This window comes from Aulonocara sp. 'chitande type north' Nkhata Bay, linkage group LG9 (genome assembly GCF_057382095.1).
Source record: "Aulonocara sp. 'chitande type north' Nkhata Bay isolate Kocher_YH1m ecotype deep benthic linkage group LG9, A_spYH_male_GT1.1, whole genome shotgun sequence".
In the NCBI taxonomy this organism is placed as follows: Eukaryota; Metazoa; Chordata; class Actinopteri; order Cichliformes; family Cichlidae; genus Aulonocara; species Aulonocara sp. 'chitande type north' Nkhata Bay.
Genome location: NC_141352.1, coordinates 12,717,081 through 12,740,398, shown reverse-complemented (window position 1 = coordinate 12,740,398; position 23,318 = coordinate 12,717,081). Strand labels below are relative to the sequence as shown.

The following is a 23,318-nucleotide window of genomic DNA, read 5'->3' as shown; positions in this document are numbered from 1 at the left end:
AAACATTAGGGCATTAATTGATGAAAATGTTTTTCTTTATTTTCTTGTATCATCCAGTATTTGTAAATAATGTACACAAAGGTTGTCCAAGAAACCCCTCAAACAACAACCCTACCTCAAACTTACTGAATTTTTAGAAACATAAGAGATAAGATGCATTGGGATTTTTTTTGCCTCTGTGAAATACAAAGTGAATACAGATTAATGAATAACTCATTACCTGAGTGGCCATGGATTGATATTGTACATTCAGCTATTACATGATGATGATGATAATACACCAGAGTTGCCCAACCCAATCTAACACTATATATCTGAAACTATGACAGGCAGGAAGCCATTCATGCCTGCTGAAAATACGTTGAGTTTATCATCTAAATGTTACAAACAAACTTGGTAGGTTCAACTACAGTGCTGTCAACCTCTTAAGACATTACAGCCAAAATGTCTGCTGTTGATGTCTGTTACGACCCAAGATAATGCAGGTATTATGTGTGTTTATGTTTGACCCCTCCCATCAGAGGATGGCTGTGGGATTTTTTTTTATTATTATTAATTTCATTTAATGAAACTATCTGATAGGGGCAACTGAAATCAAACCAATGCATTTTTAAAGTGTTTAAAATATGCCAAATTATACCAATATTACTAATAAATAATGACTTAATTTAGATCTTTGTGATCATGTGAAGAACATTATTGAGTTTATAAGGTAGCAAATGGTAGTTTCACCTTCTTTGAAATGCACCTCTACATTGTAAAAGTCTCTGACACTAAAACACCCACATAAGTCAATGTAAACAATAGCAAGGTTAACGATCCACACCAACGCTCATCATAAACCCCACAGACACATGCATCTGGCCTCCTCTGGCTCATTCATAATCAGAGACGCACCCAGTTCAGCCAGTGACCACTAAACATACGCTAATGTGTCTTTTAGAGTTCCTGTATCACACCCTGCTACCTCTGATTAATTATCAAGTCAATGCAGACAGTTGGCACCAGGGCCATGAGAGATAAGTGAGGGTAAAGGTGTTTGTGTTAACATGTCTTAATTTGAAGTAACTGCAAAGACACAGAAGTCATATTGTTTGCAGATGACACAAAGTTTAACTAGAAACAGAGAATGAATTTAAGAAATTGATGACTTTTTCTATAATTGATGAACACTGAATCTGAGCAAACAAATCTCATACTGTTCAGGAGTCTGATGATAAATAACATAAAAGTAAAATAAATTATCTGGAAAAAAAAAACTTATTCCAGTGATAATGCATCACAAACTACTGTGGTCTCCCACATTACAAATATATCGATGACCTATGAAACACACCCATTTTCTGCAACAAAGAGTAATAAGGAATTAAGGATCATAAATAAAACCACTTCAACAGAACCACCAAATCCAATTTTTAGCCTTTTTATTAAATACTGTTAAATTTAAAGACTTGACTGACCTCAGAACTCTACACATAATTTATAAAGCAACAAACAAATCTTTGTCCCACAACATTTAGAACTTGATCAGGATAAAGACCAAATCATGACGACCTGAGAGAAATCCTTATGTTCAGCAAAGCTTCAGATGAGGATTTCTTCCACCTTGGTCTTGCCAAACCACATGCTGGTGGTTTTCACAAAGATTTAAAAGACTTCCATGTCATCTGCAGTTTTCAACATGGGAGCTACATACATGTTTTATCCTGTTTTACAGGTTTATTTCTTGTAGATTTTATTTTCTTGCTATTTAAATATAAAACATAGGCTGTTTTGACAAGACTCAGTGAATCTCAGTTAAAGTAAAAAAAAGAAAGAAAGAATTAACATGTAATGTACGTCTGTTTTTGCTTTTTTCCTCAGAGTTGGTGCAGTAGATCAAGGCTCATGCAGGAGACTGATAAAGTCAACTTTATATATGTTGGAAATGTTTCAGTCAGTGCCATTCATTTTCTTCCAACAAATGACAACATTTCTAGGATTAAATACTGGCTCTAACATCATAATCTACAATATTTGATAGGAATTTAAAAAGTGCATGCATGTTACACTTTACAAGTCGTAAAATCTTGTGTTTAGCCTCTGACCCAGAATGTCACAGCAGAAATGGAGACTCGTCAGACCAGGAAACATTTCTCCAATCTCTTGTTGTCTAATATTTGTGAGTCTGTTTCCTCAGTTTGCTGTTCTTAGCTGACAGCTGTTGTAGCCAGTGTGGTCTTCTGCTGCTTCTAGCCCATGTGCTTCAAATTCTGACATGTTGTGCTCTCAGAGATGGTCTTCTGTATAGTTTGCTTTTAATGAGTGGTTATGTTTAGTCACTCCTGCTTTCCTATCAGCATGAACTGGTCTGGTCTTGTTGCTCTGACCTCTGACATCAAGAAGCTTGTTTCATCCAGAGAAGTGCTGCTCACTGGATGTATCGCTGAGTTTTACATTCTTTTGTGCAGTTTGCATAAAGTTTATTTAATGTCTTCTCTTTGATTCACCACTCACTCTTTCAAGTTGTTTTCTATCTCGGTGAATCACTGAGATTTAAAGAAGGTTCCACACAAGCATGCCCTGATCAAGTCCTAAATGTTGTAGGTCAAAGATTTGTTTGTTGCTTTATAATTTACGTGTAGAGTTCTGAGGTCAGTCAAGCCTTTAAATTTAAGCGTATTTAATTGAAAGGCTGAAAAGTGGGTTTGGTGGTTCTGTTGAAGTGGTTTTATTTATGATCCTAAGTCTGTTATTTATCATCAGTTTATCAATGATAGAATTTGTACATCTCCCAAATAGCAGAGTTTTGTTTTGCTCATATCCAGTGTTAGTTCATTATAGAAAGGGTCCCAAATTGATTTTCTAGTTCATTCAGAAGTTGTTCCAAGTTACTTCCACAATGACTTTGTATCATCTGCAAACAATATGACTTCTGTGTCTTTGCAGTTACTTCAAATTAAGACATGTCAATACAAACACCTTTACCCTCACTTATCTCTCATGGCCCTGGTGCCAACTGTCTGCATTGACTTGATAATTAATCAGAGGTAGCAGGGTGTGATACAGGAACTCTAAACGACACATTAGCGTATGTTTAGTGGTCACTGGCTGAACTGGGTGCGTCTCTAATTCTGAATGAGCCAGAGGAGGCCAGATGCATGTGTCTGTGGGTTTATGACGAGCGTTGATGTGGATTGTTAGCCTTGCTTTTGTTGACATTGACTTATGTGGGTGTTTTAGTGTCAGAGACTTTTACAATGTAGAGGTGCTTTTCAAAGAAGGTGAAAGCTACCATTTACTATCTTATAAACTCCAAAGGATCTCCATATGATCAAAAATATCTAAATTAGAGGTGTAATTTATTATTTGTGTGTAATATTGGTATAATTTGGCTTATTTTAAAACATTTTAAACATCAGGTTTCAATACTCACTGAAATAATGCAGATTTCATGCAAAAATATATTTAAAGAGCAGCTGTATTTTCTCTGAAACATTTGAAATTATAAACTATGTGCACAAATCTTCTGATAATAGAAAGTAAATTAAACATCGGTGCAAAGATCAAACTGGTTGCTTGTCTGGAACAACCAGAGCAGGAAGTTAAATCAAAATCATCTAACACAGATCTAGTTGATATGAAAGCAGAACAAGTTAAAATGTTCTCAACTCACCAGTGAGAAATACCCATAAAAATCACGATTTACACCAGCTGCAGCTCACAGTCAACAACTCAACAGGTTTGGCTTTCTTTACAAAATGAGAATTTTTCACATCATATAGTCCATCATGTATTTCAAACACATGAGTAAAGATGTGTTTGTTTAATTGATTTAAGTGCATTAAGTGTTTCATATTTTATAAAGTGTGAGTTGAAAGGATTTGGTAAAGCTCATTTGTATGGCTGCTTTCTAACTGTACTTTCTTTTTTCAGACTGGAGAAACAGCATATTAAAGAAATGTAAATGATGCCAGTTGGTAGAAAGAGCCTGACTGCTTGTAAAGTGACTCACAAAAGAAGAAGCTCAACCCCCCACATTCCTGCCCACACCCACAAACCTCCTTAAAAGCCCAGGAGTATTGCTCTTAAGTCTTAAGTCCGTCAGTCTTAAGTTCCTATCCTGCTTGGTTTGGAGCTCTTTCAGCAGAGACACTTATTCCAGCTTTCCTGCTTTAATCACTGGGATTTTAAACATGGAAGATTATGGGATGCACTTTTCTCCAGGTATGTACTCAGCATTGTTGTCTGGTGAGCTAATATGAAGAGAGTTGGTTAACCTCGAAGACAATTTGCAAAAATGTTCTTTCACTCTGTGTTGTAAGTCCTGATGGCAGAAGTCACCATTTCTCCCTCCACAGCTGAACAGAGAGTCCACTTCAGGACCATCTGGGCTTTGAGTCACTTTTTAAACTTTCTAATTGGCAACATCTGGTGGCACATTTTAATAATTCAGCAAGTAAAATCAAGTGACATTGTGTGTGGGAAATTGATTAAGGCTCATCAGTTGATCCCTTTTGTATTATTTTCTGTTAAAAAACTCAACTGTGCCAAAACATATCAGTAGCCACGGTGACCCATGTGGACCATATATATTTGTGCTTACTTAGCCTCTGTCTTTCTGTCCTCATAGACTTGTGGATTTCTGGCAGCAGCCTGCAAGGGAGTCTTCCCTTGGAAGAACTTGCAGCATGGGCTGAGGCAGCTCTCGCTAAGGAGATGAGCAACAACATGTCTGAGGCTGCTGAAGCTGTTTCCAGCTCCGTCACGGAGGAGGAACTGGTTTTTGCTTCCCCAAGAAACCAGGAGGGCAGCAACACTGTCACAAGTACTATGTGTGTGAAGGACGAAAAGGCCAAGGTGCTCAAAGGAAGGACCCGAGGGCTGTTCTCAGACAGCCAGTTAAAAACTCTTGACCATCACTTTAATCAGAAAATTTACCCTGACCCACAAGAGATGACAGAGTTGTCAGAGCTGACAGGACTGACCTACAAACAGGTGAGTGTTTTTCAAGGTTACTAGAACATAAGGAACTGAATTCGTTTTGAATGTTGGGTCTATTGTACTCATTAAATTTCTTCTGCTTCCCTCCATCTTTAGGTGAAGACTTGGTTTCAAAACCGAAGAAGAAAGTTTAGGAAGATTCCAGATTCTCAGCATCTCAATCAGGGCGTCCCGCTTTATGTAAGTATCTCCAATTATTAAACAGAACTGTTTTTAATTCAGTCACTATCTGGGGAATTCATTTAATTAGATGAAGCGTATTGATTATAATTTAAAACAAGAACTCTGTAATGTGGTTTTACTGACTGTGCATCTGTCTGTGATTCAGTTTCAGGGAGCATCCTCACTCAGCGAACAACTGGACATCAGCTTCATGAGAAAGGGTGCAAATAATCAGGCCCACTATCCTGATGCTGTGGGCAATGTTGTCTCTGGACCTCAATGGACCCTCCACAACTCACCCCAGATGTTTGGCTGGTCGATGCCACCAGGCAACGGACATTATGATTGCAACACTGGTGTCTTAAGCACTGCATGGAATATGAACGACCCTGGACTTCACAGTGCAAGTTTTTGCAGAGAAAGCGGAGAGCCTTGCTAACAGCTAAAGATGGCTGTAGCTACTGTTACATCTCTCTTTTATTTCTCAACTATCATTCTGAAGCCTTAAGATGAGCATTTCTGATATACTGGACGCTAATGTTATTTTTTTTATGTTTTCATTTTAATGTAAAGTTATTTAAAAGTTAACACAGAGGCAGGTTTGATAAAACTCAGTGAACTTCTTCGTCATTTACACTTTTACAAAACAAGGAAAAATTAGCTTGGTCATAGTTGGTGGGGTAGATTAAGGCTTGTGTGAGTGATTGATAAAGTCCACTTTTTATATGGTGTAACTCAGGGGTGCTCAATACGTCGATCGCGATCGACCAGTCGATCGCAAAGGTAGTATTGGTAGATCGCATGGCATTAAAAAAATAGATGCCAGCCTATCATCCATCCCGTCACTTGATTGATACAGGGAAGCCAGTCAGATGACATCGGATTTTTTTCTGACGCTTAGGTCGCTGCGCATGTGCAAACAGCGGCGCGAAGTGTAGTAAAACTGACAAGCTAGTCAGCGAGTTAACTCCAATTTTTAGCTCTCGGTTTTTTCTAAACCTAAGAAAGGGTTAAAAATGAGTGAGGGAGCTGGACCAAGTAAGAAGACAAAAACGTATCACTTTCATACGGAATGGGAGGAAGACTTTTTTTTCACGATGTCATTTTCGAAGTGCGTTTGCCTCATCTGCCAGGCTGCCATCGCAATGCCAAAGAAGGGAAATGTGGAGCGGCATTTTCGAACTGTTCACGGAAAATACGACACTACATTCCCGCCGAAAAGCGAGCTAAGAAAGAAAAAGGTGAAGGAACTAAAATCCCAGTTGTCCGGACAGCAGTCATTTTTCACACAACAAACTTCAAAAGCGAAAGCCGCCACCGAAGCATCGTTCCGGGTGAGTCACATCATCGTTAAAAACAAGAAGTCTTTTCAAGATGGAGAGATGGTAAAAGAGGCATTCGTTGAAGCAGCTGACTCATTGTTCCGAGACTTTAAAAATAAGGCAGAAATAACATCTTCGATCAAAGCTCTCCAGCTGTCAAGAAGTACAGTTACACGGCGCTGTGAAGCCATGGCGGAGGATTTAACCCAGCAACTTTGGAAGGACATCGGAAATTGCCAGTGTTTCTCACTGCAGTTGGACGAATCTACGGACGTGAGTGACACAGCCCAGGTGTGCATTTTCATTCGTATGGTGTTTACTGATATCACTGCAAAAGAAGAGCTATTAACAGTCCTGCCCATGAAAGAACAGACGCGAGGAGAGGACATATTTCAGTCGTTCAAAAACTTTATCGAGAAAACCCAGCTCCCAGTGTACAAATTGGTGTCTATTACCACAGATGGAGCACCCGCAATGGTTGGCCGCTTGAATGGATTTATTGCCAAGTGCAGGCAGGACGATGCTTTCCCGGACTTCCTAAATTACCATTGCATAATCCACCAACAAGCGTTATGCGCTAAAATGCTCAACATGAAGGAGATCATGAATGTTGCAACGAAGATCGCCTGTTCTATTCGCGCCAGATCTCTTCAAAGACGGTTATTTCGGGCACATCTGGAGAAGGCTGACTGCGACCACTCTGAGTTGTTGCTACACACTGACGTGAGGTGGCTTAGTCGAGGGAAATTCCTGCAAAGATTTCGAGAGCTCTGTCCGGAGATTAAGGAGTTTTTCCGTGTAGCTGGACAAGCAGAATACATGCAACTTAATGACGGTCAGTGGCTGTTAGACTTGGCATTTTTAACCGATCTGACAAACATGTTGAATGACCTTAATCTACAGCTGCAAGGAAAAGATAAAACAGTGATCAACATGATCAGCTCAGTTAATGCTTTCAAACGAAAGATGCAACATCTCTCTTTAAAGCTGCAGCGCCATGATTTGATAAACTTTCAAAACCTGGCGTCAGAGCTGGAGATGCAGGGGATGGCCTGTTTGCAACTTGACAGTGCACGCTACACAGAGCAGATTGACAATTGTCTGTCAGAGTTTGACAAACGCTTTCAAGACTTTTCTTTGCTCGAGCCAGTCGCTACCTTCATGTGCTATCCTTTTCGGGAAGATGCTGATGTCGATTCACTCGCATCAAAAATTGCAAAACTATTTCACCTGAACTCTTCTGGAGTGGAAGATGAGATTTTGACACTACAAGCCGACATTGAGCTGAAGTCCAGAGATCATGGACAGTTCTGGAACTTACTCACAGAAGTAAAGTACCCCAACATGAGGAAATGTGTGTTTGAGGCTGGCCGTCAGCAGCTACTGTCCGGACTATGCATCCCTGGCTGATTCAATTCAGTGCAAGTCATCAGAGTAAACTCAGGTAATGACAAAAAATTTACATTGTTAATTGTGTTGTGAAATATTGGATATTGCGGTTATGCATGTATATACATTGTAGATATAAAGAATCCTCAATATATTTATAAATAAGTATATGTTTTGGATTTTTGTAGTGGGTAGATCATGTTGACTTGGTCATTTTATAAGTAGCTCACATGCGGAAAAAGTGTGAGCACCCCTGGTGTAACTGTTGTAAAGTCAACATGAATCTGTAATGATTTTTCTTCCAATAAACGAGGACTTTGCTAAAACAAAATACTTTCTCCATGCGTCATTTTTATTGAGTCTCAAACATATTTGGTGTTAAAAAGTGTAATGAAATCTCATGTTTGGTTTCTTGTCACAGGTGGGTGTGTGCTTTCTCCTTCACACATCAGCCAAGGTGGAGAGCCTTACAACAGTTAATGTTCAATATCACAGATATTGTAAATAGTAGCTAGTATCAATGACTGAGCTGACAGGATATCAGGATTCTGATCTGTTCTGTTTTCTGTACTTTTAGTAAATGGTAGGTATGGGGTGAATATTAGGCCCTTTATCTTAAAACCCATTGATTTTAGAAATATTAGAATTCAATAGAATCTGTGGCTTCTGTAAATACCTTGATGCGTGCTCAATCATCCAGGTAAGGAAATCCCAAAAAGTTGATTCTGTTCATCTGGACCTAACGTTTTCAGTAGGACAAACTGGTGTATATCATGATTTTTATGGGTATTTCTCACTGGTTAGTTGAGAACATTTTAACTTGTTCTGCTTTCATGTCAACTAGATCTGTGTTACATGATTTTGATTTAACTTCCTGCTCTGGTTGTTTCAGACAAACAACCAAGTTGATCTTTGCACCGATGATTAATTTACTTTCTATTATCAGAAAATTTGTACACATAGTTTATAATTCCAAATGTATCAGAGCAAATACAGCTCAGTTTTAAATATTTTTGCATGGAATCTGCATTATTTCAGTGAGTATTGAAACCTGATATGTATAAAAATGTTTTAAAATAAGCCAAATTAAACCAATATTACATACAAACAATGACTTACACATCTAATTTAGATCTTTGTGATCATGTAGAGAACATTACTGAGTTTATTAGAGACGCACCCAGTTCACCCAGTGACCACTAAACATACGCTAATGTGTCTTTTAGAGTTCCTGTATCACACCCTGCTACCTCTGATTAATTATCAAGTCAATGCAGACAGTTGGCACCAGGGCCATGAGAGATAAGTGAGGGTAAAGGTGTTTGTGTTAACATGTCTTAATTTGAAGTAACTGCAAAGACACAGAAGTCATATTGTTTGCAGATGATACAAAGTTATTGTGGAAGTAACTTGGAACAACTTCTGAATGAACTAGAAAATCAATTTAAGAAATTGAAGACTTTTTCTATAGTCGGTTAACACTGAATCTGAGCAAAACAAAACTCATACTATTTGGAAGACGTACAAATTTTGTCATTAATAAACTGATGATAAATAACAGACTTAGAATCATAAAAAAAACCCCACTTCAAATGAACCACCAAATCCACTTTTTAGCCTTTTTATTAAATACACCTAAATGTAAAGACTTGGTTGACCTCAGAACTCTACACATAATTTATAAAGAAACACACAAATCTTTGACACATGACATTTAGAACTTGATCATAACAGGACCTGAAAGGAATCTTTATGTTCAGCAAGCTGGTAGTAAGGACTAATGTAACATATCAAGTCTTTGACGTTGATGAATTGATGTAGTTTAAAAAGTCATGAAAGAGAACATCATCAGAGTTTTGGATATAACATTAAGAGATGAATTCATGAAATTGTGTTTTGTTTAATTTTGTTGTTCCAATAGTTGTAAAAAATAATGTACATGAAGAATATTATCTGCCTTGTGTTTGAGAAACTGTAAATAAAATATTAGTTTCACCCATTCAAAACTTTCTACATGTCTCCAAACCTTCTGTCAGAGACTGAATACCCAAATGTTTTAGAGACTTTAGACCTCTATCTTTCCATGTTAACTTGAGCTACAATCCTCTATATTCACAATTAAAGTATGAGACAGTCAATCTAAAGAATCTGGAGCTTCAAAATAGACCTCAAAGATTTTCCCAGGAATACGTCAAATAACAACCCTACCTCAGACTTTGAATACTTAGTTTTAAGAAACCTGAGATGATACAGTGCAAGCTCCTTGCAAGCTCCTTTGAATACAGTGGAAAGTTTCTGCCTCTGTGATTATCTCCCTTAGACTCTAAATGTTGAGGCACCTGTTCATGCAGTGTCAGTTGGAGCAGAGAGGATTGATGTGTGGCTTTTTGTTTTGGGGTTGTTGAGTTTTTGGTTCTCTTGCGTGCTTTGCTTTAGATTTGTTTCTCTTAGTTTTCTTTTATTTATAAAGATTTAAGTTTCTTTCTGTCTCAGTGAGTCACTGTTTTTGGAGAAGGCGGCACACAAGTATTCAGGCTCACTCTCAGCTCCTCAGCAGCCTTTTCATTCTGTTGGGAGAAAACTCTGTAAAAAACCCAGGAGAAATAAAGACACAATGAGACAAAGTTACTTTCTTTGCTAAACGTGTACACGGGTGAGCTGCTGAGAACAACTCACATCGTGAACAGAGGCTTGGCACTTTTTATAGGAAAGACAGTGAGAACAGGATAAGAAAATAATAAACAGATAAAATAAACAACTCCATATGTGGCGCTAGTCTCGTCAGCAGAGAGCTGGGAGAAAGCTGTGAGAGATAAAACAATCTAAAACAATATGTCCCAAAACAATATGTCTTCGCTGGGAAAGTCTAAAAGGATAATTCTAAACTAATCTAACCATAGACAAAAGGGCATCTTTGTACATTTAAAAGAAGGTAAAGAAACATAGAATCATTTTCCACTAACATTCCCTCCTGTTTTAACTTATTTTAAATGTATACAACAATTGTCTGTGAAGGTTATTTATTAAGTGTCTTTAGCAATTTTTTAATGGTCAAAATGTCAACATAGCAGAAATGTAAATCATGTGGCCTAAAGAATAAAACAATAAAAGAATAAAAGAATTAAGGAAGACACAGTAAAAGAAAATACAAAAGTGATAATGAAGGAAAATAATAAAACTAAAACTACAAAAAATAAAAGAAAATAAAAGAATAAGAAAACCTTATGTTGTACCTGTATAAACTACTAATGTGTTAATCAGTGCATGATCACTTGACAAGTCATTTTTAATCACCACGTCATTTATTAGCAGCTATTACAAGTTCCTCTAACAGAATTTCAACGGGATGCTGTTCTTCTTGAGGCACGGCAACATAAGCAGTCATTGTAGTTGTTATCATCTTTGAAATCATTACTCTTAGACATGGCAACACACACAACACTAATATTAGCAGTGCTACCATGATGAAACCTAGAAAGACAAACGGCTTCGCTGCAGCAGCCAACCACGAGCCGCCAAATAGCCAGTCCAGCCAGCCTTGTGATGTGGCTGCTCCAGATGTGTGGTCAGCGACATATTTCTGCAGAATGGTCAAATTCTGCAAAGCTTCATAAATGTCTCCTCCAGCTTCGTATCCATCAGGGATAAACGTGCAACATGTCTCCCCGATCAGCTTACAAACTCCTCCTTGTGATGCTGTTAGCAGGTCCAGTGTCAGTCTGTTCTGCAGCACCATCGTTCTGATGGCCTTCTGTTCTCCTGCTAAGGCCGTTCCCAGGGTCTTAGTTAAGTTGATGTGTCATAGCAGAGCATATCGGTTGATTTCCACGTGATCCCGCACCTCGGCAACTCCAATGCCGGGGATCAAGCTCTGTAAGAATTTCACTCCTCCTCCCCAGATGCGAAACTCTCCCGGCACTCCAGTGTCCACTGTAATGCCGAAAGAATTGGGTGAGGCGATGTCCAATTCACGTCTCTGTCGGCTGCTTGGGTGATGTGCAACACTTTGCATGAAGAAGACGTGATCTGATAATTGCACCAGGGCGCACAGACCCCCCCAACCTTCAGGGAGTGACAGATAAGCCTTATTGCCACATAGGAAGTACCAGTCAGCCAAAACTCTGGTTCCTCTACTGCTGGGTGCACATCCTGTCTGGTACTGAGTCTTTGTTTGTAGTGGCATTCGGTAGCTGTAGTCGGAGCGACAGTTGAGGCTCATCAGCGTCGCGTTACTGGCACAGGTTGTGTTGGTTGAACAGGCCATACACTTCCTCTCATTCCTCGGTGGGCAGAAAGTGTATATGTATTTACATAGGTGAGTAGGCAGCTCCCCCACTGCCCGCGATCCATTGTTCATCACACATACTGGCAGTTGTGATGCGTTCAGTTTGTTCAGTAGAATTACATCAGGCAGTGGGTCTGAGACTTGGGGCCAGGTCAGTAGGTAGGTCTGTCCGGAACAGTTCACATTTGTGGGTGATGATGACCTCCAGGTTGCTTTTGCTGGGATGCTGTAGTTGGCCTTGGACCAAAGAGTACCGTAGCCTGGGTGTGTTGCCAGGCCCAACAGGCACCAACTGCGATCTTCAGGTATGCTGTATGGCCACAGGCCAGACGTCTGTGAGGATAGGGGCATATGGGTACATGCATAGCAGTCAGTTTTATTATTCAAGTGAGCTGTAGTGTTCATAAACTGCCACCAGAAGTTAGTGGCGTAGCCATGGGGAAACTTGGTGTACTGTCCTTTGTCATACAGTGTCTGCCTTTTCTTCATATAGCGTGACTTGTTGTCCCTCACGGAAGCAAAGATGAGGAGCCCGGCCAGGGTCAGGGCCGCTGCAGTTATTAGGAGCCACCACCTCATGACAACAGGACACACCCTCCTGTCGTGAGTAGACCCCCCGGCCAGAAAGGCTGTTCCCTCCACCGGGCGAGATCACAACAATTGGGCGAGCCTGTGTCGACTGAGTTTAGATGGCTTCACTTACTCGCCTGCAGTGACTCTGATGGATCCAGGATGGTCGTTCCGCAATTTTGCAAGCGGTGGGCGTGGTGAAGAGAACCTGATGTGGTCCCTCCCACCTGGGTGCGCTCCAGTTTTTTCTTTGGAGCACCTTTATCAGAACCCAGTCACCGGGCTGTAATCTGCAAGACACTGGAGAAACATCATCAGGTTGTTGATTATGTACAATGATCTCCTTGTTTTCTAACAGCTTAGACATCCATTCTGCTAATGTGTTTTCTCTGATTGATTTGTCTATTGGTTGACTGGTGATGGGCAGTGGGAACGGCCTACCATGAATGATTTCAAATGGAGTTAGTTTATTGGAGCCTTGCGTTAAGCGCATCCACATTTTCACTAAACCCAAACATTCAGGCCACGGCCTTCCTGTTTCTGCCATGCATTTACTGAGCCTTTGTTTTATAGCGCCGTTAGTTCTCTCTACAAGGCCTGCGCTCTGAGGGTGATACGCACAATGGTGTTTTATGCTGAAACCGAGTGCTTCAGAGACCTTAGTGATGACATCATTTACAAAATGAGTGCCGTTGTCTGATCGTATCAAAGCTAGGATGCCATATGTGGGTATGAAGTGATTGCACAGGCACTTTGCTACTGAAATTGCATCTGCCTTTTTCACTGGATAGTTTTCCGGCCATTTTGAGAACACATCTATAACCACTAGGGCGTATTTAGACCCTTGACATTCGCTTAGCTCAATAAAATCCATATGAATTGTGTGAAAAGGGTGAGGTTTTTGACACGTCATGCACGTTCTGACAAATTGTTTTGCTGAAGTTTCAAAATTTACAGTGTAGAAATGAGAGTTGACAATACAGGTCATTCCCCCCGATGACAAATGCGTACAGCCATGAGTCACTAATGCCGCCATCTTGTGGAGAGATTTTGGCAACACTGGCTTGCCATAACACATCATTAAGTCGTTTGTCAGAACTGCACCGTGTTTTAGCCATTTTGTCTGTTCGGCTGTGCTTGCTGCTTTTTGTTCATTTTGCAACACATCCAGTGGAATCTGATGTGTGTTAACTGCCATCAATGTGATGTTTGTCATTTGTGCCGCCTGTTTTGCTGCTCTGTCAGCAAAGTTGTTGCCTGTAGTAATGAGTCAGTAGGCGTTGTAAGAGGTTGGCATACTGAACCGGTTTTCCGGTTGATGTAATCATTCCTCTGTTTTGCCAAATTTTTTGCAAAATGATGCACAGCAGAGAAAACATACTGGCTGTCTGTATGTATATTTATTAGTTTGTCTTTGTGTATTTCACATGCGCGAATCACAGCTATCAGCTCAGCGCTCTGTGCAGAATATGAAGAAGAAAGTGGTTTTGCTTCTATTATCCTACTATCTGTGGTTACTGCGTAACCTACACAATTTCGGCCTGTGCTGTAAGGTCAAATGCTGTTCTCCTAGCTTCCACACTTGCTGATCATAAGGTGGATCTGGGCCTGGAGTTTGTTTAAATCTCAGAATGTTGTGATACTCGGTTGGTTTCTGGAAAGTGGATGTGGCGGGTGTGTGTTGATGGGCCACATCGTGTAGTGCTTTTAGCTCTGGTGGGGTGTCATTTAGCATGCACTCAGCAGTTAATTGTTGTACAGTTGTGTGGCCTGCAGCTGACTGTACAACTAATTTGTCCTTTGAAAACTGTAAGTTCGTAAGTGGCTGCCTCAAAACTGTTTTGCATTATTTCTCTGTGGCCTACTCCTACAATCTCGTGTGAAGTGACTTTCCTCTCCACGGTTCTAGCAGGCATTGTCTCTATTTTATCTGCTGTCTCTGCGTGGCTGTCTACAGCCTTGGTGTCTGTGACCTTGCTTGCCTCTCTGTTCCTGATAGCCACCTGCAAATGAGTCTCTTAGTCTATTGTCAACACGTCAGCCTTATTTTTAAGTTATAGAATGCTTCTTCTTTTTTCTCTTCTCTATAGATGCAACACTACATTTTCACTTAAGGCATTTTTAGATAATTTCTAGTTTTTCAAACAATTCATGCATCTCACACATTTCAAACTTTGAAGTTAGGGTTGTTTCCCATTTATACACATATATATATATATATATTTAAACTTTGCATTGCTCACAGCTCATAGCTCACAGCTCTAAACCTAGGCATTTTTCAATCATATGCCTAATCACTATGTGTCATTGTGATTCTCAAGTATTGTCACAAGTTCGTTTAAATTCGTTTCCAAAACCAACAAAATAATCAAACAAAAACAAAAAACATACACGTGTCAGGACACAAAAGAAAAAAAGAAAAAAATGTGTGATGAATGCTGTGAGAGGGCAACTTGACTCTTCCAGGAAGCCCTGGTGATAAGTCTTCCCTTGGTCTAAGGCCGAGAACCAGGAGCTTCCTTTCAATGTGTTGAGCATATCCTGTATGCGTGGTATGGGATGGCAGTCAGGGATTGACTTCATATTTAGCTCCCTATAGTCACAGCACAAGCGGAGGCTGCCATCTTTTTTTCGCACACATACGATGGGGGTGGAGTAGGAGGATTTTGATTTCTTTATCCACCCTCTATTCAGCAAGTTTTCCAGATATTCTTTTACTTCTTTATGAAGTGGCTTAGGCACTGATGTATATGTTCGGCGAACAGGTGTGGGGTCGCTGCTTAAGCTGCAGTGAGGGGATATTGCCAACATCCTGTTCATCACGAGCAAAGGCATTACTCTCCTCCCTTAATAGCTGCCTGATCTTCAGCTGCTGTGCCGGAGAGAGATGGTCGAGGGGAACTGGGGGGTCCCCATACACCTTCACTGTTGCTTCTTGTTCTGTTTTCCTGTTCCCCAATTTGGCTAGCTGGAGGTGCAGCTGTTGCTTGTACAGTAGGTCTTGTTGTTCCCAACTGTTCTATTTCCACTGCCACTGTGTTAGCTGGGTAAATAGTTCGGACCCTCTGAGTTTGTCCCAAAACAGTTCTCGGAGGCAGTATGATCTCATAAGCTTTGGTATTAGTGACTGGGAAGCTAATACGGGACCAGCTGCCTTGCTGTAAATGGGCAACGCACTCTTGCACCTCCAATCCCTCTGGCATCTGAGGGTAGGGGCTGGGCTCGAACAGGACATCCTGCTGGGAGTGGGCCTGCTCTCACACTACACTTGACCACTCTTGTCTGACCAGGTGGGATACTCATTAATTCTCTCCCAGTTTTCACTCTGCCCTCACCTAGCCCATCGTCTCCACTCTTCATCACCTTTATAAAGACCTCAGCTTTCTTACAGTCAATGGAGAATGCTGTGCTAACAGCTTCTGTTACAGCACGAGGTGGCTCTATTCCCCTCTCTAGCATGTATTCAATCATGTTGAAGCCAATTATTGGCTCCTCCGCCACCCCATCTTCCTGAGCTACTACTAGTACTGGCACAAGAAGCTCTAACTGCGCAGCCTCTTCTGTAGGCAACCTGAATTTGATTTCAACGCACCCGGAAAATGGGATAAGTGTCTGGTTTACTGCCCTTCCATCTAATATACCAGGCCCAATGATTTCAGTTAAACTCCTAACTTTGAGGTGTGGGATGTTCTGTTGTCTCCATTTTTCATTTATGAGACAAACCTGTGATCCTGTGTCCCACAACGCTGTGGTTTTTACTCCCTCAAGCAGGCAGGTGATCACGTGCGTCTTCCCAATAAGATTGAGGAGCTGGGCTCTTCGCTTTGGGGAGAGGAGGCTGACGGAGACCACTTCATTCCTCTTATCTTGTGTGGCGGCTGCTACTTTTGTCTCCAAATGTTTTATACTGTCCGTTAAGAGTTTGTGAACATCTTGTTGTTGCTCACCTTGGTTTAGTAGCTGAAAAGAGGGTGACGGGCGTGGGTTCACCGTGCTAGCTGACATATCAATCTGCTCTGCCCTGTCTGGAAGTTTTCTCCGGGTGTGGCATCCCCTTGACAAATGCCCACTTTGTCCACATTTGAAGCAGTGGTCGCAGTTTTCTCCTCTATTGCTGTCCTGACAATCCCTGCAGCCACGTTTGAGACTTGGGCGGTGTGAGGGAGAAGGTCGGCGCGACTCACGAATAACTCCTTTTATTTCAGCTATTTCCCCTTTTAGTTGATTGATGATATCAAACAGCTCAGTTTCCTTGCGTGTCACTGTTGCTGGTGCTTTAGCAGCTTTACCTTTTGTCGAGGTGGAGAATGGCTGGTCTTGCCCACCCACTGCACCAACCGCTGCCTCCTGCACTGACTGTGCCTCTGCTTTTATCTCTCTTACTTTCATTTCTCGGGTGGTCTTTCTGAATTTTTGTTGCCTCTCCCACTCAAGGCTGGCCGCTTCATTTGTCTTTGCAATCAGCACATCGTCAGTGACTGCTGGATCATCCAGGTAGGGTTTGATCTGGTATTTCACATTGTCGCTAATCAGACCTGTGCCAACGGCTCGCAGAAACTTTTTCTGAATCAGTTCGACACTGTATTGTTCATCTGTTCCTGGCTCCCTTGATGATGCTAGGATTCTTTCTTTCAGCTCGATTGCCCTAAATAGAAAGTTCTGTGGGGACTCATTACTTCCTTGAGTGATATTTATCAGACGATGATAGAGGTCAGTAGAGCTATCCTCCTTGTAGTGTCCCCTCAGTATGGTACGAAGCTGCATGAGGGTGAGGTCTGTTTTAATCTCTAACATATCACGGAGACTTAGGCCTGGGCTTATGGCCCTAACAACAGCTTCAATAATTTCAGCTTCGCTGTGATTCTTTTTAAGTCTCATTTTGATTTGATGAATCAGGTTGGAGTATGACAGTTTGTCTTTCTGACCCCGTTCCCCAATTTGGCCACTGATTCTAAATTCCCTGCGTATAGTCACTTCAGGGGGCTGTGTTGCTGGTGAAGCAGGTAACGGTGATGGATGAGTAGGTAACTGTGCAGTTTCTTGGGAGGCCATTCTGTCTGTCAGTCTTGCCATTTCTTCCTCTAACCTTCTTGTTGAGGTTTGAAAAGTTAGTCGCAATGCTGCATATTGTTCTTGTAGACTGGCCAATGCAACTGCATCCCTACCGATACTCTCTTCACGTTCCTGTGCAGGGTCATCTCTTTCCTTTAGTTCTTTAACAGTTTTAATTAATCTGTCCAGGAATGTGTGTGCTACTTCCTCTTCCTCCACTTCAATAATTGTTTCAACTGCTTCACTTATTGTTCTGATCAGCGTGTGCTTCTTTGTCTGTTTCCCAATTGAGATTTTAGCTTGTAAACACACTTCTTGTAGTTGGTCTGACCTTAACTGCAGCAAGCTCTCACTTAGCTGGTCTTGCAGTTGCTCCAACTCCATAATGTGTGTGACGATTCTGTAATCTCACACTGCTTCTCAGTAGCACCGCTGATCCCACCGCTGCCACCAAATTTTGTTGCACACTTGGATTAAAATGAATTGAAACCAGTGTGGCTTTGTGAGTTCGCCTTTACTGCATCTGCAAATATATACATGGACATAGCACAACGTTACACACTTTTGCAGTCTCACACAACTCTTATAGGCGCACTGCCTTATGGGTAGTCTTTAAACTCAAATCACTAATATTTCTTACAGTGTAACAATGAAATAAACACAAACAAAAGATAGTGTGATCCACCAGTCTATATCTGCTGTGATTACAGCCCGGTACAGGTATAAATCCACAAAAGTGCCACGAGGTTTCCGCACAAACTAATGAATTAGATCTAGCTGCTAATCGTTAGCATCACGGCTAATTCACATCGCTACCAATAACTTATACACTAATGACACAACTTTCCCACATTCTCTGCAACCCCGTGGACTGATCTGTAGATACATTTTAAGTTATTTACCATCTTGTATCTGCTTACTCTCAAATATATACATGGACATAGCACAACGTTACACACTTTTGCAGTCTCACACAACTCTTATAGGCGCACTGCCTTATGGGTAGTGGCTGGGCTTATTTACTCCCGCTAGAGCTGCTCATTTTAGGGGATACTCGCTCTTGTGGTGTAACGGAGGAATAACTACACTCAAAAAAATGAATGAGGTGGATTGTTCAGTGTATATTAATTATTTATTTTCATTTTACTTAAAATATATGTTTTTGTTAAGTTAACATATGTTTTTCTAATCAAGTCTACGTAATTGTGTCTATTATTCAACGTACATAATACTGTGTTACTTGATCGCATAACATTTAAGTTAAGTCAATTAGGATCGATATACCTTGTATATCCACAAGGTGGCAGTAATGCAAAAACAGTTGTAATGAAACCGCGCAGAACAAGAAGGTTTCACGGCTTGTGCCTGCTCATGCGCAAGACTTCAAATTTAACTGAAAAAGGCTGTTTTGGCGCCAAGCTGCTGTTTCTTTGAGAGGTAAGACCACTTTTTTCTTTGACTATGTTGTGTAGTATCTATATGTCCAGCATGGTTATATTTTACGTTTGTCTTACAAGACATGTTATATCGTTTGCGTGTGCTTGTTTTACATTAGTTTTACTGGGTCCTGGACATGCTTATTTTGTGGACTGTGTAAGAAACATTTTTATTGTTTTTTGTTTTATTAAGGGATTAGCTACAGGGGTTCATGGGGTTATTCTTTCAAGGGGTTATTTTTCCATTTGCTTTCTTGGGATTCCTTTTCTGTAATCCGAGAGTCGGAAATATCGAATAGGATAGCAAGGATAGCATAAAGTGACATTTAAAATCCAAAAAGTGAAGGGCGAAAGCCACTGTGACACCATTGCTCTGCTCTATCAGTAATCTGTATTATGTAAAAATGGTCTGTAAATACAGCATGTTTCCTAGCGGAGTTATACATATCAATGTAGTTATAAATTACAGTTTGTGAAAGTACACACTTAATTTTTTTAATAAAATTATTCAAGACATATGAGTGGACAGACAATGGAGGTCGACAGACCTGGTGATAATTGCTTCTATAGAAAGTTAGCACATGGCAGTGTCAATCTCTTGCTTTTCTTCTGAGTAGTATTTTATTTAGTTGTAATTCAAACAATAATTTGCTTCTTGAAATTTAAGTAATGAATTTCTTGTTTTACTTTATAAATCTCAGATCCTGCCTTTACCTGCTCCCTCCTATACTGATGTGGTGTATGTGGTATTGCTGAGCTTGTATGTGGTATGTGAACTGTTATACTTTTAAAAACAAAACTGTTTTATAAGTTAAGTTTTCTTTTGTGACCCATCCCATGCCCCTGTTATTTCTTCTCCACATCTGAACCATGGTAAAGGTTGCAGTTCAAGGGCCTGAGGCATGAAATTCTTTTCAGATCAGCTGTGATCAATATTTTTTGGAACTTGATAAATAACAATAAAAGCTGTAATGGCGCCATTAGCATTTTGTGTAAATGTTTGTGTTAAAATTATAGCTTTAATGAGGTCTTTCTACATTAGTTTTAGTTTGTATATGTGTACATATAGTATGTATATTTACAGTACAGTATGTTGTGTTTGTTGACATATTTTAAGGTGGAAGCAGAATATGTGAGGATTACTACTGCTGCACATGTTCCAAGGCTTTTTACACAACTTGACCAATACACTGACCAGCTCATAAAAGTCTTCAAGAAAAAAGGAGGCGTTGCAGGGAAGAAAATTAGACAAACTTTGGCCCCAGCCACACAGGTGCATTATTCTGTTGGTAGCAAAATATTATGGCTAATAAGATCATTTTCAAATTTAAACAGCTAGTGTATGGTAGCTGCACAGTGCACTTACATTTATATTAAGCAAGACAAAGTTTGGTACTCAAAACGTTGGAAAATTTAAATTACCTAAACATATGTAAAATCTGATCCCTTGATTTAGGTTAAACCAGAAGTGAATGTTTTTATGTTATGTTTTGAATGCAAAAAAGATGATGTATTAGTTTGTCTTTACCTCCATTATGGACATATATAATGTGGTGGAAACCCTGCCCAACAGGTTAACTATTCATGTCCATGTGATGATTAGTTGGTCTTGTGTACATGTCTATCTGTGCAGTGGATATGTCATTCATTTTGCGTATAATGTGAGTTTCTGTCATCCTAAAGTATATCTGTTTTCTCTTCCTGTATCTCTGCCACTCTCTACAGAAGGAAACCATTGAAAAGGGGAGGGAGTGTGTCCTCAGGGCACTACCTTTTTACCTGAATGAAGACCCAAGCATCCTCTTCAAAGAATAATTGGTTGGTAATTTTAGTTTAGTTTTTTATCTGTATTAAACCAAATTTTGAATAACTAATGTTGTTGCATGTTGTAATGTTGTTGTTGTTGTAATTTGCATGGAACCTGTTTAAATGTTTTGGGAAATCTTCTTGTATACCCAAACTATTTATATTTATCGTTGAATCTGTAGTCTAAAATAGTGGCGCACTGGGGTGCATGTTCCTAATATTGTGTTTACGTCATTAAAGGGTAGCTTTGGCCCTTTTTCTTTCTTTTTTTAAAACTGGATGCCATTTTTCTATGTTTTTGTGTCTAAGCTACAGCTGTTCAGAGGGAGCTGGAACAAATTACCCTTGCTATCTTTACCATCGAAAGAGCTGATGCCAGCACTCCTCCAGCCGATGTGGGTATAACCATCTAGTGTGTCCTGCATGACCTGGAAGACCTGGCCTCTGCATGTGCACTCTTAATGGGTGGGATATATGCACTGAATCTCAGTTAACCTCAAGACTGAAAGCTAAGAGACAATCAAAAGTATTGAGATTTAAAGGATTTAATTTAGAGATGATACTGCACCAGAAATGTTGAAGGGTGGTGTGTATATTAGCGTTCAAGGCATATTGTTATGAGGTGGAAATATGTTCATATTCAGTTTGTGTTACATTGTGTGCATTGTAAAGGTAATTGCAATACATACTAAAAATAAGGGTAAGTTAGGAGGTTGATCTGATATCCTCGTGTTGGTGTTGTTCCCAGATCATCATACTAAATGTTGTTCCAGGATCAACATTGCAAGTGACCAATCAGAATGTTGTGACGTCATACTTTTGCGACTTCAGGAAAAACCGGCGTAAAACAAAAAACTGTACTTAAGCTGCGTGAAACCGCCTCTGTCCGCCGATCAACTGACCCTAACCCTAACCGTAACCCTTTAATAAACAGTAAGCAGAATTGATATTGTCCTTGCAACATTGGAATTTCATAAATGCACGAATGGCTTGGCGCGCAAAAGAATAACGTCACAACAATGTGATTGGTCACTTGCAATGTTGAACCTGGAACAACATTTTCATGATGGTCTGGGAACAACACCAACACGAGGATATCAAATCATCCAAGTTGGGAATGCAGGATGAATGTATATTTTGTGGACTTTTAAAGACGAACAATTGTTTCCATGTTAAAATGTTTACATCTGAAGTTTTTTGCCCAAACACTGGTAAAATAAATGTTGACAGTGGCAAGTGTTAAATGGTTACTGCTGTGCTGTTGCAAAAAAACTGAACGCTGACAAGCTGTTTTATTGTTAGACCATAATGTTGGCATGTTTTGTTAAAGTTTTATTTGGGATGGTGATGTAATTTTCTTTGATTGCTAATATCAGTGGACTATTTATTATTATTATTATTATTATTATTATTATTATTATTATTGTTGTTGTTGTTGTTACATAATTTTTTTTAAAATTGTGGCTGTTGAGGTGGACACTTCACTTTGCATTGTTAAAGGAAAGCACTTCATTGGCATTGTGTTACTGGACTGACCCTAAGCAATCATTGCAAATAGCAACTTTGCTATCCATTTTAGACACTAAAAGAAAAAAACACTCACAGACCTTACTAGCGTCACATGTGCATAACTCAAGTGTCATCTTATTAATGTGTTATGTGATCTTCAATGCGTTTTTTTTCTTCTATTTCTGGTAGATACAGACATTTAATTTAAAGTCTTGATGTTGCATCTGTCTACATACTGTTAATTACTAACCCTAATGAGCTGTTGTGTTTTATTTTGGACTGGGTTTACACAAATGCTCACTGAATGTGTTGGCAATAAAATAAATTTAAAAAAATAAGTTGGATGTACTTAATTCATTTGTGTGGAACCTGTTGACAAAATAGATTTAGGTAAAACTAATTAATAAAGCACAAGGTGGCTGAAAATATAATATTTGAATTAATCTAACTTAAATTTAACATTTTACTGCCACAAATAAGAAATGTGTTGAAGTAACTAATCTTAACTATCTAACCTGTAAATATATCATCTATGTTCATACAACATAACTTGATTTAGTTAGTCTTAAATATGTCTTGTTAATCTTAAGTAGTTTTTTTAAATTAGATGAACTAAAGATTTTTGCTTTAAACTAACATAATTCAATTTCGTGGAACCTGTTGACAAAATAATTTTAATTAAAGTCAACGTTTCATTTTTTTGAGTGTATGCTTCCTGCACTATGTCATTTTTGGAGACTGGGGCACACATTATATTACCACAATCAAAGAAAATACATATTTGAACAATCAGACCATTTAACT

At 39.7% G+C, this 23,318-nt stretch overlaps 3 protein-coding genes and 1 long non-coding RNA gene across 5 annotated transcripts; 3 read left to right on the top strand and 1 right to left on the bottom strand.

The window, feature by feature from the left end:
- The first annotated feature begins 4,175 nt into the window (after window positions 1-4,175).
- On the top strand, window positions 4,176-5,584 carry LOC147321788 (pituitary homeobox homolog Ptx1-like). The gene is made up of 4 exons (XM_086305122.1): window positions 4,176-4,206; window positions 4,613-4,977; window positions 5,080-5,163; window positions 5,312-5,584. The coding sequence occupies exons 1-4, from the start codon at window positions 4,176-4,178 to the stop codon at window positions 5,582-5,584; spliced, it is 753 nt and encodes a 250-aa protein (XP_086161248.1).
- Window positions 5,585-6,242: 658 nt separating this feature from the next.
- On the top strand, window positions 6,243-7,877 carry LOC147321787 (general transcription factor II-I repeat domain-containing protein 2-like). Its single transcript, XM_086305022.1, has one exon. It carries the CDS (start codon window positions 6,243-6,245, stop codon window positions 7,875-7,877), a length of 1,635 nt encoding a protein of 544 aa, XP_086161148.1.
- A 2,247-nt stretch (window positions 7,878-10,124) lies between these two features.
- LOC147321786 (uncharacterized) lies at window positions 10,125-12,898 on the bottom strand. Its single transcript, XM_086305121.1, has one exon. The coding sequence runs from the start codon at window positions 12,718-12,720 to the stop codon at window positions 11,656-11,658; it is 1,065 nt and encodes a 354-aa protein (XP_086161247.1). The 5' UTR covers window positions 12,721-12,898; the 3' UTR covers window positions 10,125-11,655.
- Window positions 12,899-19,042: 6,144 nt separating this feature from the next.
- On the top strand, window positions 19,043-21,704 carry LOC147321785 (uncharacterized). 2 transcript variants are annotated; one of them, XR_015131016.1, is made up of 5 exons: window positions 19,043-19,200; window positions 19,901-19,966; window positions 20,317-20,472; window positions 20,925-21,017; window positions 21,315-21,704. It is a non-coding gene; the product is annotated as an uncharacterized LOC147321785 (long non-coding RNA). The 2 variants fall into 2 exon arrangements; XR_015131017.1 differs by lacking the exon at window positions 19,043-19,200 and adding an exon at window positions 19,321-19,356.
- Window positions 21,705-23,318: the final 1,614 nt, after the last annotated feature.